At 48.7% G+C, this 15,633-nt stretch overlaps 1 protein-coding gene across 1 annotated transcript in view; it reads right to left on the bottom strand.

Annotated features, from left to right (window-relative positions):
• The window catches only part of EPHA8 (EPH receptor A8), a 110,900-nt gene extending 97,791 nt beyond the window's left edge, over positions 1–13,109 (bottom strand). The window contains exon 1 of the mRNA XM_015418659.1: positions 12,971–13,109. Coding sequence (XP_015274145.1) covers positions 12,971–13,109 — 139 coding nt within the window. The remainder of the gene's footprint in view (positions 1–12,970) is intronic.
• Between the last annotated feature and the right edge of the window lie 2,524 nt (positions 13,110–15,633).

Below are 15,633 nucleotides of genomic sequence, written 5' to 3'. Positions count from 1 at the left end.
AGAAGAAGAAGAAGAAGAAGAAGAAGAAGAAGAAGAAGAAGAAGAAGAAGAAGAAGAAGAAGAAGAAGAAGAAGAAGAAGAAGAAGAAGAAGAAGAAGAAGAAGAGGAGGAGGAGGAGGAGGAGGAGGAGGAGGAGGAGATTGGATTTATACCCCGCCTTTCACTACCCCAGGGCTATTTTGGGGCAGGAACGCACAGAAACGGAGTTCCGGCTGGCTCCCAAGCTGGCCACGCCCAGCAGGAACTCATTAGCATAATAGGCCAAACCCAACAGCAGAAACTCATTAGGATTGGCTACAATTAGGGGGGTGTGGCCTAACATGCAAAAAAGCCCTGGGTTTTGACAACAAACAAGGTAAAGAGAATAAGAAGCAAAAGGTGGGTGTGGCTGGATGGCCACACTTCTGGTAACATGGGGGTGTGGCCTAATATGCGAATGAGCTGTGCTGTCAGGGTATGGCCTATAATGCTAATGAGTTCCTGCTGTTGGGTATGGCCTATTATGCTAATGAGTTCCTGCTGGGCTTTATCTACAAAAAAAGCCCTGCACTACCCAAAGGTGTCTCAGAGCGGCTTACAAACTCCTTTCCCTTCACCTCCCCACAACAGACACCCTGTGAGGTAGGTGGGGTTGAGAGAGCTCTTGACAGAAACGGCTCTTTTTCAAGAACAGCTCTTATCAGAACTACGGCTTGCCCAAGGTCATCTAGCCAGGTGCAAGTGGAGGAGTGGGGAATCAAACCTGGTTCCCCCAGATTAGAGTCCGTGCACTTAACCACTGCACCAAACTGGCTACTCCTTCACAACGGGGCAGCTACAGCTCCTTTCCAGATGACGAATCCCCCTGCAGCAGCACGAGGTTCCGTCTGTCCCCTCAACAGCTGTGGGACCCCTGTCTTGCCAGCACCCCTCCCTGCCAAACAGTGCGTTTGCCAGAGGCCACACAAATGCTGACCGCCTAAGGTAAGCCCCTGTCTCTCATGCAGGAGAAAGCGATGGGTCCAGTGCATTGCAGGCAGCTGCAGGTGCGGGATTAGATCCGGGGAGCGTCCTCCTGTGTTGTTGTTGCTTTTTAAAATCCTCGCTAATTGAAAACTGACACAGCTCGCAAAGAGAAGGGGGAAGTCTGGTTGGCCCTGTTGGGTTAATGTTATATTTTCAGGGAGTTTGTCAGCGAAGGAATTAGGGATGCTTGCAAAATCCTATTAGGGTGGATTTTACAGCTGATGCCCCGCCCCCTTCAGACTGAATTTAAATGTTCATTAGGAGAGCCAGTTATTAGTCCTAGAAGGGTTTGTGCTTTGGGGTGTTCTTCCCCTCCCCCATTCTCCTTCTGGGCTCCACAGAGTCAGGGGGAGGAAGAGGAGGAGGGAGGGGAGGGAGGGGATTGGATTTATACCCCACCTTTCACTCAGAGTCTCAGAGTGGTTTACAATCTCCTTTCCCTTCCCCTCCCCACAACAGATACCCTGTGAGGTAGGTGGGGCTGAGATAGTTCTTTCGAGGACTGCTCCTGAGAGAACAGCTCTGAAAGAACTTGTGACTGACCCAAGGTCACACCAGCAGCTGCATGTGGAGGAGTGGGGAATCAAACCCAGTCCTCCCAGATTAGAGTCTGCGCTCCCAATCGCTATACCAAACTGTCTCTCTGCAGATGTTTTTGGAGAGCAGCTGTGTTGGTCTGCAGTAGAACACCTTTTCTTTGCCACGCCTCTCCTGGCTTTGGACTGAGATATAAAGATTCCCAGATCTCCGTTCCCACTTGTGCCTGATGAAGGAAGCTCGGACTCTTGAATGCTCATGCTCCCCCCCCCAAAAAAACCCATCTTGCTCGTCTCTAAGAAAGGGTGTAGACTTTCCAATTTCCCGGGGGGGGGGGGCTGGGGCTGGGCCAGAGGCATTGCTTTGCTAGGAGCAAGGGTGGCTCCCGGGGGAGGCTGAGCACCTTCCTGAAAATTTCGGCGGGGGCTGACACCCCGCCCCCCCCCCACGAAGATTACGCCTATGTCTCTAAGGTGCTACTGGATTCATGTCTAGGAAACAGTGGGGCATGTGAGGGGTTTTGTCCCGTGGATACCATCACTTGTGTAACCTTCAGATCCAAGAATCCTTGGGGGGGGGGGGGTTTGAAACACAACCCTGTGTCAAAAGATACGAACAGAAAAAGGTAATAAGAATGAAACCTCTTCAGATTAGCTCTTTGTGTACCAAAAAGCATCCCCTTAAATCTTTTTTAAAAAATAAATCAACCATCCAAGGGCTAATCACGAAGGGATATTTTTAATATGATACAGTACAATTGCGTACTTCAGCACAGAAATGCACAAACCCAAAGCCCACGCGCAATTAGCCCTTGGTGTGCTGAAAAAACATATATTGTTAATTTTTTAGATTTCCAGTACACAACTGGCTGAGTCTGAAGGGGACTCAGTTATTGGCTTTGTTTCTATGTTTCATAAGAGCACAATTGCGCTCTTTGGAGACACAGGAAACAAACAAACAAAAAGCCTTAATGAAAACCCTTTCAACATTAGCTTGTTGCGTGCCAAAAAGCATATGTTTTTTTTTTTTAGTTTGGTTTATTGTTTCTCATAAATGCAGGACAAACAAAGCCCTGGTTCTGAAGGAAGTTCTTTTATTTTGCTCTAACAGGGCACAGGTACCTTTGACCAGGGTCTCCCAACTTTCAGGTTTGCAGAAGTGCAAATGAACGGGACTTGAACACCGTTCCCTCTTCCTCCGTTTCCCTTTCCCAGAAAAACAGGGAAGTATTTTCTCTCTTTAATCCTGGATTTCTGCTTCCCAAAATCCCATAGCATTTGACAGAAGGAGTGAAACCCTTGGGTGAGAGGTAGGGAGAACCTGAACTGAAATAGACCTGAGTCCTATTCACACGTTACAGTCAATGCACATACCTTCTGCGTGGACATGCACATTAAAGAGAGAATACCTATTCATTTTACAAATGGAACTGGGGACCAGTACCCTGGATAAATGTGGGGTTTAAATCACACATTCAGCCGTACGTGCATTGAAAATAACATGAGAACGATGCCCATAGAAAGAAAAATCGGGCTTACATGGTACATGGATTGTGCAGGTGCTTACTGTAATTTGTGAACGAGGCTCTGGAATATAGTCATCGCCCTGGAAAGGTACATGCATAACTGGATTCCCCCTCCAGTACCATTCAGAGGGTCAGGTTAGTCTGACCTTGTCAGGTCTCAGAAGCTAAGTAGGGTCAGTCCTGGTTAGTAAGAACATAAGAACATAAGAGATTGGGTTTATACCCCGCCCTTCACTACCCAAAGGAGTCTCCGAGCGGCTTACAATCTCCTTTCCCTTCCCCTCCCCACAACAGACACCCTGTGAGGTAGGTGGGGCTGAGAGAGCTCTTGCTGAAACTGCTTGTGAGAGAACAGCTCTGAAAAAACTTGTGACTGGCACAAGATCACACCGCAAAAAGAAGAAAGAAACTGTGAGGTAACTGCGCTAGATAATATTTCAATAATAATCACAAAATTGTACAAAAAAGTGTGCAGAAAATTATATAAATATACAAGACAATAGAAAATGATGTGTTGATGATGGTCTCCAGAATGCTCTATCGTTTCGATACTATTCTTCTTCCGAGAGTGAATGAAAACCTTAAGTCCCCTCACCCGCCCCCCACCTCCTGAAACTGGATCACCTCTGGCTATTATTAAGCCTGTTTTCTTTTTTAAAAAACCTATGTGAGAGATCCATTGACAGATCCTGTCTACTTTGATCCTAAGATATGGATCAGGAAATCTCACCTGTGCAACACAATCTGGGGCCTTACACAAATCACCGTCTACCAACCTCAGTCTTTCCATCTGCCAAAAGGGGGTAATATCAATCTGACTTGCAGGGTTGTTATAAGAATGACAGAGATGATGTAGGAGGAACATTCTGAATGCTCTAAAAATGCTCATTAAACACCATTAGGATTAGGATTATATTTTGCAAACGGGCAAAACGTGCCGTGTAAATGCTTATTCTGATTATTCCAGGTAGTCAGTCGTGTTGGTCTGGAGCAGTAGAGGGACTATACAGATGGACTATACCTCCTCTGTATTTCAGTGTATTTCTTTTTCAGAATAGTATATTAGAATACTGAATGTTCTACAAGGAATAATGGAATGTTTGGCTGACATACACTGCTCCCACCTCGAAAAAGAAAGTAAAAATGCTGTTAAGTGACCTCCACAGTTCTGGGAATGCATGAAGAGCCTCAGAGTTATTTTGACACATTTATTGCTTTACAACTGTTGATCTTATAACTTAAGCTTGTTATTTAATTCTGTTTTTGCATATTTTAAAGAATCTTCATGATGTTACATGCAACCCTCCCTCTGAGCTGTGGAGTCTCATGAGCAAAAATTCTACTTTGGGAGCTGCTGGCATTAAAGTTGTGAGTGAGCGATTTGGCTGCTGCATAAATTAGTTTACTCTGGAGCCCTCCTTCCTGAGCTGAGACAAAAATGTGTGTGCCGGAGGCTAAAAAACTGTGAGCTAGCTCACACTAACTCAGCTTAGAGGGAACACTGGTTACATGTTAATTTGCTGTTCAGCCTGTCCGTAAGCTTGAACCTTACCTCCCATTCCATTGTATTTCAAAAAGTGTGCCTGCACACGGAAGCTCATACCTCGAACAAACCTTTGTTGGCCTTAAAGGTCTAAATTTGTTCTTCTGATTATTATGCAAGAGAGAAATGCAAACATGCATGCTCTTAAGTGTGGCAAACGCCGCTCGCTTTGGTTGCGCCTTTCGCCTGCACACAGTTTCCAGTGTAGGATCGTGGTTTGAGTGTGGGATTAGAAACTGGGAGAACCGAGTTCAAATCCACACACATTCATGAAGCCGGCTGGGTGGTATTAGGCCAGATACTCTCTCTCTCTCAGCCTAACCTACTTCATGGTGTGGGTATAGTGGGGAAGGGGCTCCGATAGATCTGTATATCACTATGTCAATGACGGGGGTTTTTTTAAGCTCAAAAAGACACGTGCGTCCACGGTGACACCAGGGGACTATGGCTGCCACAGGGACAGGGAAAATGGAGCTGACCTGGATTGGACCCGGAAAATCCAGGCTTTCCTGCCCACATGGCAACCACTGCAACCTTTCTGTTATCCCTGAAGCATCACGGCAATGACTGGAGGGGGAAAACAGAGAAAACCAGAGAGGTGCGTCAAAGCACCACTATGCTGTTGGAACGTGGGGTGGGGGGAAACCCCACTTTCCAAAAGAATACATGCTGGAACACACGGCCCGTGTATCAGTGACCTCCTTCCAGCCCACTTCCGCAACCATCAGTGCTTCATAAAGGCGGCATACTCAGACGTTCTCCCCCAGCCACTGCAACAAAAATGTCAACGGTGTGCTCGGTGCTGTACAAAGGACTGACATCAAGCCCAGAAGGCTTGTAGAAGGACGAGGAAAAGACAACCGGGGGGGGGGGGGAGGCAGCAATCAGCCATGGAAGGCTCTGCGTTTACTTGTCCTTGGAAGTCATTTTCTCTCGTGCAAAATTCTGAGACCGCTGTCCACCCCCGAGAAGTAATGGTGCAAAAAGAGCTCCGTTGCGACTGCTGCACACTCTAACTGGATGTGGATAACAAGTTTCAGAGTTATCCACAAGCATTCACTAGACAGCGAGAGCGGAATTGTTCTAGGATGCCCTGAACCCTACCATGGGAACACTAGCGGCGCTCCTGCCCTGTGTGACCGGCTTTGACAAAACCGCTCAGCAGGGCTGTGGACAGTGTGAAATCGATACTGAGACAATTTCAAATTTCTCATCCCTGCAGCTTCAACCCACCAGTCCCCGTTTCAAAGCAGGCCAGTTGGGCGTAGATTGAATCTGGGATTCTGTATTTTTGTACCGCTCCCTGCACCTAATTTTCCCTGTCAAACGTATGCCTTTTTTAGTGTTATTGGCGCACCGCTAAATCAGCCTTGGCGTGTTGCATGTACATACGCTAGGTATTTCTCAAGGCCATACTGTGTATAAGAACAGGCACAGTCGATATCAACGAATCCACCAACACAAAATGACAAACCCAGAGAATCAAAACCGTTGACAGTGATGGGAAGGGATATAAAAAGCAACGGGGCAGGGGGAAGAGAGAGAAAGGGGGAGAGAGAAAGAGAGTGTTGCTTTGTAGCCACAAGACCGGGCTGCCAAGAAGTCCCTGGTTCAAATCTCACCTCTGCCATGAATATACTATGAGGGCTGCTCTGCAAAATGTGACAAATAATGCCGGCTTACCTCACAGGGGTACTAAAAGTATTAACAGACAATGTATATGAACTGCATTGAATGAAAATATTATCATTATGAGGTCCATGTGCCAGGAAGTACCCCTAAAATTTTCTTTTTGGCTGGAGGAGAGAGGAAATGGAGGCTCAGATGCAGGGAAAGTGTTTGCCCGGCTGTGGTTGTGGTGAAAAGATCAGACTAGGAGTTAGGAGATTTGGGTTCCAGTCCTCAGTCAGCCATGGAATCTTGGAGCAGTCACTTTTCTCTCCACCAAACCTACCTCACACGGTAGTCGTGTAGCTAAAATGGAAGCGGGAAGAACCCTGAGCTCCATGGAGAGGAAGGAGTAAAACTGCACTGAAATAAATAAGCGGGTGTTTGCATGATCTCTATAAAGCCACGGTCCTTCCACAAGATTTAGGCATGCCAAAACTAGTCTTCGGGGCCTTCTCAGTTATGTTATGGGCCTGTGTCGTCACTCACTGCATCTTGGTTCAGCATCCTTTTTCCTGATTTCATAGATGCACTGACCTACATTTTGGATTTTCCCCGTTATGGTTGATTCCTACGTCATCAGTTCCATTACTGAAGCACGGCCGGGTCATTTGAAATAACGAAATCCAGTGAGGAATTCGGAGGAGGAGCATTTCAGAAGGGCACGGAAGCACCTGACCCCCCCACATGGAAGCAGTCGTAGGACCCATTCAGGGTACACATCTCCACTAAGAAAGTCAGCTCACGGCAAAAGGAGAAAGGGAATATGAATTTTTCTCTGCTTCGAGACAACGAACATCCCGCTTGGTTCAGGGACAGTTTTACTCCTGGGGCATCCAGGGCAGCTGCCCCGGGTCCCACACTGGTGGGGCTTGTCCTGGGAGCCCCCACCCTGCAGCCAGTGGCCTCAGCTGCTGGCCTGAAGCCTCCTATGCCGCAGAGTCACTGCCAATCCCCCACACTGCTGGCAATGTGGGAGGGGACAATGATCAACTCCAGCATGGTCCGGGGGCCTCCACTACCCTACAGCTGATTGTCAACCCCACGTTTCCTGCCTGATTGGGACACCAGAATCACGAAAATTGCCTCTCACTTAATTCCAAGGATCCTTTTTCAGAGTTGGGATTGAATTTCTACACAATAACATGGGAGGGTAGGTCATCTGTGCAGCCATTTTGTTTCCGGCATTGGGCTGACTGTCCCTTTTATCTATTTGTCCCCCTACTTCACTTATCCACCATTGGGACCAGAGTCAAGCTTTCCATTACCTGATCCTGGTCTGGTCCATAGCAAACCAGCTCTCGATTGCCACACACAAGAACCTCGCTGTGTTACATACGCCACAATCTCTGTAGGGATGAAACTCCCAACCTCTGGTTGGGGGCGCATTGCCGATTCCTCCTGCTGGCACCAACTCATCATTCGCACCGTGTCAGAATATGGCTGGCATGTCCCCCGCCCCCAAATATTTGTGTCTTTAAATGCAGCCGACTCACCAGAAGGAGCTCTTCGAGATGGGAAAAGAGAAGGGGGAGGATCCAGTAGCAAAGCAACCAAGGAAAGATGGAGATGAAAGAAGCAGAGACCAAAGTGCCTCCAGAATGGAAAGATCCTGTCCGTTTCTCCCCCAACTCATCCCTCCTCACACTGCAACCCGGCGCATTATTGCTGGTATCAGCCCTGGCCCTTCAACTGCCCCAATCACTGGGACAATCTTGGCAGCGTCAGCCTGAAACCCAGGACAGATTTCCCTTACACAGTCCATCTTTCAACCCCCTCACCGCACCACCATCACAACGAACCCCTGGCTTCCCTGGCTCTTTTCAAGTGATGTTGCAGGAAAGGAAGCGAAGTAGCCTAGCTAGGACCAGAATGCTGTGATCAGCTTGGGCCATCAGTGGCGAAAAGGTCACTGAAGACAACGAGTGGGGGGATGGAAGTATTGCACAGAACGTTGTCCCAGAAGTCAGGGTAACGCACCCCAGGAGCTCTATTCCCGAAGGCAGAGCTGTACGAGCCACACAAACCAAGAATGAGCCTGAGCCCAAGGGGGGCCCGGTCTGCTTCTTCCCTGCGTGGCTCTCTCTTTAGGAGCTCAGTCCCCCAATTCCCCTTTGGCCGAGCAATACCTTTATTGGGTACTTTTCAGGCTAACAAGTCACAGAGAGGCTTGCTTTTTGCTTTCCGCTCTTCAGGCATACCGGCATCTCTTTTTTTCCCCTGCCAGTCAGCCGCCAGTGACCTGACCTGCTCTCGCGGGCGGTTAATGTGGCTTTGATGTTGCTGAGCTGGCGTGAGACACTAAAGAGCCCAGAGGCTTTGCCCTGCCGTGACTCTCCCGCCTCCTTCAGCCACTTGGAGAAGCAGGTGAGCACGGTGACCTCTCAGACAGTCACCAGGAGGCAGAGAGACACTGCTGCACTTTGGAGCACCAAAGGAAGTTAGCACGGGATGGAAGGGAGACGTTGAGGACTAGCATCACGGATAGGCCTCGGGGGCATGCAGTGGGCGAAACTGGAGAATGAGCCAATGTCAAATGTGCAAGAAGCACAATTAGGGGGGGGGGAGACCCTGAGCAGAGTTGATGGGCGTCAGCGACGGTGGCTGTGCCGACAGTGGGCAAACAAAGAGATGGGCAGCTTGGACTGTGGGATGTCAGAGCCGAATACAGGCTGGGGCTTTGCGGTCTCTGCCAGGGACAAGACAGTGGAAGCGCCCGAGTCAGTAGCGTCAGGTTCGGTGGAGGTATGGGCGGATGTGATACCCCCACCAGCTATACACAGCGGTAGGATTGGAGGCAATGTAGGGTGGTAGTGGGTGTCTCAAAATGGAAGGAAGGGGTGAAAGAAGTCAGGGTGGGGGAGGGTGGCAGGCCCCGAGAACTGGCAAACAGAGATGGCAGCTCGGCAGCAAGGGTCGGCCCTCACGGTGCCACGGACTGCTGAGGCCAGCAAGAGGCTTGGGTGGTGTTGCCCTCAGGGAAGGGACAGGCGGTTGATACCGTGGTGCCAGCACGGGCTGGTGCCAGATGCAGCCACGATTATTCCCTTTGGAGCGCCGGGCTCAAAAGGCTATTGGCAGTGCCGGGCTCGTCCATATCCGGATTATTCCCCTTTGTTGCAACTCGAGTGAGTGCACTGTTGCCAGGGAGGCTCGAAGGAGGGTTCTGGCATGAGGGGCAGTGAGGGCACAGCACCCAGAGATGCCCCCGATGCACTTTCCTGACTCCCATCAGATAAGTTTTCTGTCTTTCAAGAGATGCCCGGCAAAATGCGTTCTCCCTTCTGCCATGCCACAGACCGCAACAGCACGGCACGACACGGCGCTCCGGCAGACACCCGGCATCGTGTTTGCACACAGTGCCTGCCCACCCTGTCTCCACTGAGAGCTGTAGAGATGCTGGGGACTCTGTTCCTGATTCCTGGAGCCAGGGCAACTGGGCACCGAAGGCTGGCCTGGGTCAGGTCCCTGTCCAGGAGGAAACTCCGGGAGCCGCAGCCCAGGGGTTGCTGCTCCAGAAGGAAGTTTAATAAGAGACCCTCCTGCTCTCTTCGCGCCACCTGACCGGTGCCCATCCCACGCCAGCCAACTGCTGGTCATTGCAAAAAGCACCACTGACACCCTCCTCACACACGCTGCGGGCCGTGCGGTCTCTTACCTTCACTGGTGGTTGCGGAGAGGCGGCCGGCAAATGCCGCCAGGAGGATGGCGAGCCAGGCTGTCCCCTCTGTGCGCGTCCCTGCCATCTCTCATCGGCAGCACGGCGGGACGGAGCCAGTGCCGTGCTCTCCTCGCAGTGCTAGCGGCGGAGCCCAGCTAATCCAAATGCACTTTGCACACATTTGCTCACATCCACACAGGCGAACTGCATGGGAGGAGGGGACGGGCTGCCTGTCAGAGCTCCAAAGCCAATTGGATTCCCAGCCTCGGCCGAGATCCCTTCCCTCCCCCACCTCCCTTCTCCCCCCCCACCCCACCCCCAGTCACCACACAGACTGGGAAGAGAGAGCATATCCTGATATGAGAAGGGGGGCTCTTTTGTCCAGCTGCCTGCCGCTCCGTTCCCCTCTCCTGGCGCTGTTCAAACAGACCTTGCGGCTGCTGAGTCCTTCCGCAGGAGGCAGAATGTTTGCGGTTGCTAGGTAACAAAAAACTTACTGCCACAGCATCCTTCCTGGACCCTCTGCTGCTCCTCCCTGCTTCAGGTGGGTTATCAGGGTCTGGACAGGGCTCTTCTCAGTCAGATAGTTCAGGGACTAGGAAGAGTGCAGAAAGCAGGTGGTTGTAAACTAGGGACCCGTTCCCTGTCTCGTCCTTCCTCTGAAAGTCTGGGGGGTCCCAGTCGCTTTGCCTATACATGCCAAGAATATGGGGTAATATCAATTGAGACTGGAAAATGTTTGACACGGTTGTTCTCTAAATTGCCCTGAGCTAACCTGCTGTGTTAGATCTCTACACAGATTCATCTTTTTTAAAAAAAGTACTCAAAGTGATGCCGCTTTGAACGACATGAAAAGCGAAACTCTCGTTATAAACGAAATTCCCCTTGCAAACGAAACATCTTCAATGAGCAGCAATAATGTTATTGTTACTATTTATCGTAACGCTTAGCAGTTAGACAGCGATTTCCAGAATGCTGAAATCCTTACAACAACCCTGCAGGGCTGGTCAGTAAGATTATATTACATATTTTATTTATTTATTTATTTATTTATTTATTTATTTGATTTATATCCCACCCTCCTTGCATAGCAGGCTCAGGGTGGCTTACAGTAGGTTAAAATACATTAAGACACAGATCTATTGAAACAATGCAATCACGTAGTATGGGAGAGAAGCTGAGGCTGGGCAGCAAGGCTGAAATAGGGATGGGTTTGGACTTCTCACCTTTGCTCTCTCACAATGTGGAAAATAACTCATTTTGGTTTCACCTCTCCGGCATGCCAATTGGAACAGGTGATTCTTTATTATTGCGGCATTGTTCTGTCTCTTCCTGTCAAAGGTTTCTCTTAAAAGGTGCACATTTTTATTTGCATGTTAATAAATCAGCATTAGACAGTGTACGTATAAATAATGTACATTGTTATATATAAATTGTACATAAAACCGTATGACATGCATACATAATGCAAGCAAATCTACATAACCAATAGCAATAAGCGGAGAAAAAGAACTGCTGATTTTTACAAAAACGAACAAAAGGAAATGAAACAAAAGAGGGGCATTGATTCTTCCCTTGAATGAGACTACCCACTGAATTCATGACAAAGACAAGGTTCAATCAAGGAGCTCCTGATTAGTCTCTCAGCTAAGGGGTGCAGTTGGGTAACTTTAGACTCCAAAGCTTAATGGTTTGGTTTTACCCATAGAGTTTCTGGCCATTCCTAGAGCTACCCATTGTCACTTCCGGGTTTTACCCGAAAATGACATCGCAACATTGGTGATGTCACCACCATGCACACACGCCCTTGTCCCCACCCTCAGCTCTGGTGACCCTACTTGGGGTGCTCATCCGTTAGTCCTGTCTTGAAACCCACACTGTTCCTGACCTCTCTAAATCCTGGCCTAACCCATCATAAGACTAGACCTGTTTATACCACCACACCCAGGAAACAGCATGAAGAAGATGAAAAAAGGATCTCCTTTTTGGAGCCAATTTGAAGGAAACAATTTTTTAAATTAAAAAACCCTGACAGTGACCAGCTAATTCCATATTGCTGCAAATTGGGTCACCGGCAGGTGGGAAAATCCCTGCATGAGAAGGGCGGGACCTGTTTATAAGCTTCTCCGCGAAGCCCCCTCCTCATTGGCTGAGCTCCAGCTAAGCTCAGCCAGTGAAGTCTTGTGCTACATGTGAGTGACAGGGCAAGCACAACAACATCTGTGGATCAAGCAGAGCCTTGCATGAAGTTCTCAACAATTAGAACATGGCCTATATCTAATGAATCCAGATCGGAGTTAAAAACAGCCAGCCTCATGGATTTCAATTAGTTTCTGTGCTAATGTTGCTTACTGCCTATAAAAAGGTAAAGGTTTCCCTTGCTCGAAAGCCAGTCAAATCCGACTCCAGGAGGCAGTGCTCATCTCCGTTTCCAAGCTGAAGAGCAAGGACTGTCTGAAGACTTCTCTGTGGTCATGTGGCCAGCATGACTAAACGCCGAGGCGCATTGAATGCTGTTACATTCCCACCAAAGCTGCACCTATTTACCTACTTGCAATTTCTTGCTTTCGAACTGCTAAGTTGGCAGGAGCCGGGGCCAGAGACGGGAGCTCACTCCATCACGCGGCACTCGGGTCTCGAACTGCCGAACTACAGACCTTCCGGTCTGCAGCTCAATGTCTTAACCACTGAGCCACCATGGCCTTTTACTGCCTATAAAAGGCCTCAGTAGTCTGAATCCAGTTTCTTCTCCCTGTGTTAAGAACATCAGAAGAATCCTTCCTCTGGGTGACTCTTTTGTGGTTGTCTAATGATGAAGTAGGAGCCACTGTAGAGCCAGTGTTGTGCAGTGGTTATAGGGTTATAGGGTTGTCAGGAGTTGGAAGGGAAGGAACCTCAAGTTAGTAGAATGCCATCGAGCCCATTCACCATAGCAGTCGTTTTCTCCAGGGGATCTCTGTCATCTGGAAAGCAGCTGTAATTCCAGGAGATCTCCAGGCTCCACCTGGAGGCTGGCAACCCTAGAACTCACTGAAGTTGGCTTTCTGCATCTGAAGCCCTAGGGGCCAATCCTTCCCTTCCAAAATTGGGTTGATGGCACGCCGACACTCGCTGGGCTTGACTTCCTCCCTGCACAGCCATACCACCAACAGCTCCCATTCCACGGCCATCTCTCCCATCTGCCTGTCATCGGCCAGCCAGGGCTCCTGACCCCCCAACCCCCCCCCTTTTGGGGTAGTTCTGGGAACATCACTGTATTTACTGAAAGAGCAGCCATAAATAGAGTTGGCGTCAGGCCAATTTAAAACCAGTCTGGCTGCGTTGTTATTTTTGTGGGGGGGGGGGAATCCCACATAACAATGAAAACCCCCCACCGTCTTTAGACCAAGGCTCGGCTATGACTAATGGGGCCAGATTCTGGAAAAGCGGAAATGGCATCGCTCTTGGTCTCGTAATACAGGAGTTACTTTCTGGGACCACAGGCAGCCAAAGCCAGCTTTTAAGTAGCTCAGCCTGTGAATTCTAAAAAGGCTTTCCTGGTTCTCTCTCTTTCTCTCTCTCTCTCTCTCTCTCTCTCTGCCCCCCTTCCCATCTAAGTAGCTCAATCTGCAATGCTGAACGTATTCACAACCACACAGCCTGCTGCTGAGACACACAAGGCATCCACCCCTTGTCAATCATGTTTCGGCATCAAGTAACCTCCACAGTTTATACTTGCATACTTCCAGCCCAAATAGACATGAGAGAGAAAGAGGGAGGGGGGGGGAGAGAGAGACTGAGGATGATTTTGGAATTTCTCATCCCTGCGATTCTAGCCCCCAAGTTCCTGTTTCAATTTCACTTTCACTTCTCTGTCGAGCAAAAGAAAGTCTTTAATTCATCCCGTTTACTGACTGGTATTTTTCCTGGGGGAAAGAAATATGTGTTCTTTTCAGTGTTATGAATAGATCAGTGTTACGTGGTATATGTAAATGATGCATGGGCCCAAGGATTGTGGATCTTTACTGCATTCTTTTCCACCACCTGTCCCTCCTGACTCAACTAAAGTTGATTCCCTGGGGTTTGGGGACCCACATGAGCTAACAGTCATATGGGTCAAGGTGTAGGGGGAAGGGAGCAAGATTACTCTTCAGTCACAGGTGCTGGAGTTGCGGAAGAGGGAGAAGGGAGCCACGCTGTGTTTTCTCACACCATCTCCTGCTGTAGAATGTGCACATTTTCCAGTGTTGTTTGTAGGTCAATATGTGAGGATTAGACATTATGCAGGTGTTACAGGCATAAATTGCATAGAAAATTGCATAAAGTACCATGTAGCATGCATGCACCATATAAACAAATCCACAAAATCCAACAGCAGAAAAAGGAGGAATGTTAAACCTTTGGCAAAACGTACAAGGAAATGCAAGGAGAAATGAACTAGGGATGGAATATTCCCTCATACATCTCATACATACGGAGAGAGAGAGAGAGAGAGAGAGCACATGTAGAGAGGATACAGAGAGAGAGAGAGAGAGAGAGAGAGAGAGAGAGAGAGAGAGAGAGAGACGGAAATGAAGATTTTGTTTAGGGAGCTTTGAAAATTCTTATCTGGTTTTCGAATTACAGTGTTGCTGGTCCTGGGGCGAATCCAACCATCCTGTTGTCCCTTAACCAAGGAGAGTTGCAAATAAATCCAAAGTCCTATCAACACTTTCAGGATCTTTCCCAATTTATTTTAAACCTGGAGGATCAAGAAAAACAAATTGTACTTATTGTCGGTTGAAAAGGTACTCAGGCGGGATACTAGAGGTGTTCCTAGGTGTTGGGATGAGCAGATCCAGATATGGCCTTGCCTCATGGTGTTCTTACCTATGGATCTGACATTGTCTCTGATCAAGGGCTAAGGCTTGAGATTTGTTCTCACTATTGCTTAGCTCTTCCTCTCTCTGGGCTGCAGTACTTCAGAGCAGAGTATCGCATAATGGAAAGCTCTTTTTTTAATAAAAAAAAATCCCTGTTCATAGAACAATAGTATGCTAAGGCATCTAGAACCCTTCTTCCTGACAAGCTAGTTTTCTAAGTCTAGGGGATGCTTTGAAAGGAGGAACATTGTCCTGTTAGCCCTGAGAGCCAGTTTGGTGTAGTGGTTAAGAGCGCAGACTCTAATCTGGGGAAACTGGGTTTGATTCCCCACTCCACCACATGCAGCTGCTGGTGTGACCTTGAGTCAGTTACATGTTCTCTCAGAGCTGTTCTTTCAAGAGCAGTCCTTGAGAGGGCTCTCTCAGCCCCACCTACCTCGCAGGGTGTCTGTTGTGGGGAGGGAAAGGGAAAGGAGATTGTAAGCTACTCTGAGACACCTTCGGGTAGTGAAGGGCAGGGTATAAATTCAATAATCTTTCTTCTTCGTCAATTATTTGTTTGTTTGTTTGTTTTATTTATAATCCGCCCTCCCCACAAGTGGGCTAAGGGCGGCTCACACTGCCTGGCTCAATGCCTGGCTCCTCCTCCTCCTCCTCCTCCTCCTCCTCCTCTTCTTCTTCTTCTTCTTCTTCTTTTTCTTCTTCTTCTTTTACCTCACAGGGTGTCTGTTGTGGGGAGGGGAAGGGAAAGGAGTTTGTAAGCCACTCCGAGACTCCTTTGGGTCGTGAAGGGCGGGGTATAAATCCAATCTCTTCTTCTTCTTCTTTTACCGCACAGGGTGTCTGTTGTGGG

This window comes from Gekko japonicus, unplaced genomic scaffold (genome assembly GCF_001447785.1).
Source record: "Gekko japonicus isolate JY-2015 unplaced genomic scaffold, Gekko_japonicus_V1.1 scaffold558, whole genome shotgun sequence".
NCBI classification, from domain to species: domain Eukaryota; kingdom Metazoa; phylum Chordata; class Lepidosauria; order Squamata; family Gekkonidae; genus Gekko; species Gekko japonicus.
This window is presented reverse-complemented; position numbering and strand designations above follow the sequence as displayed.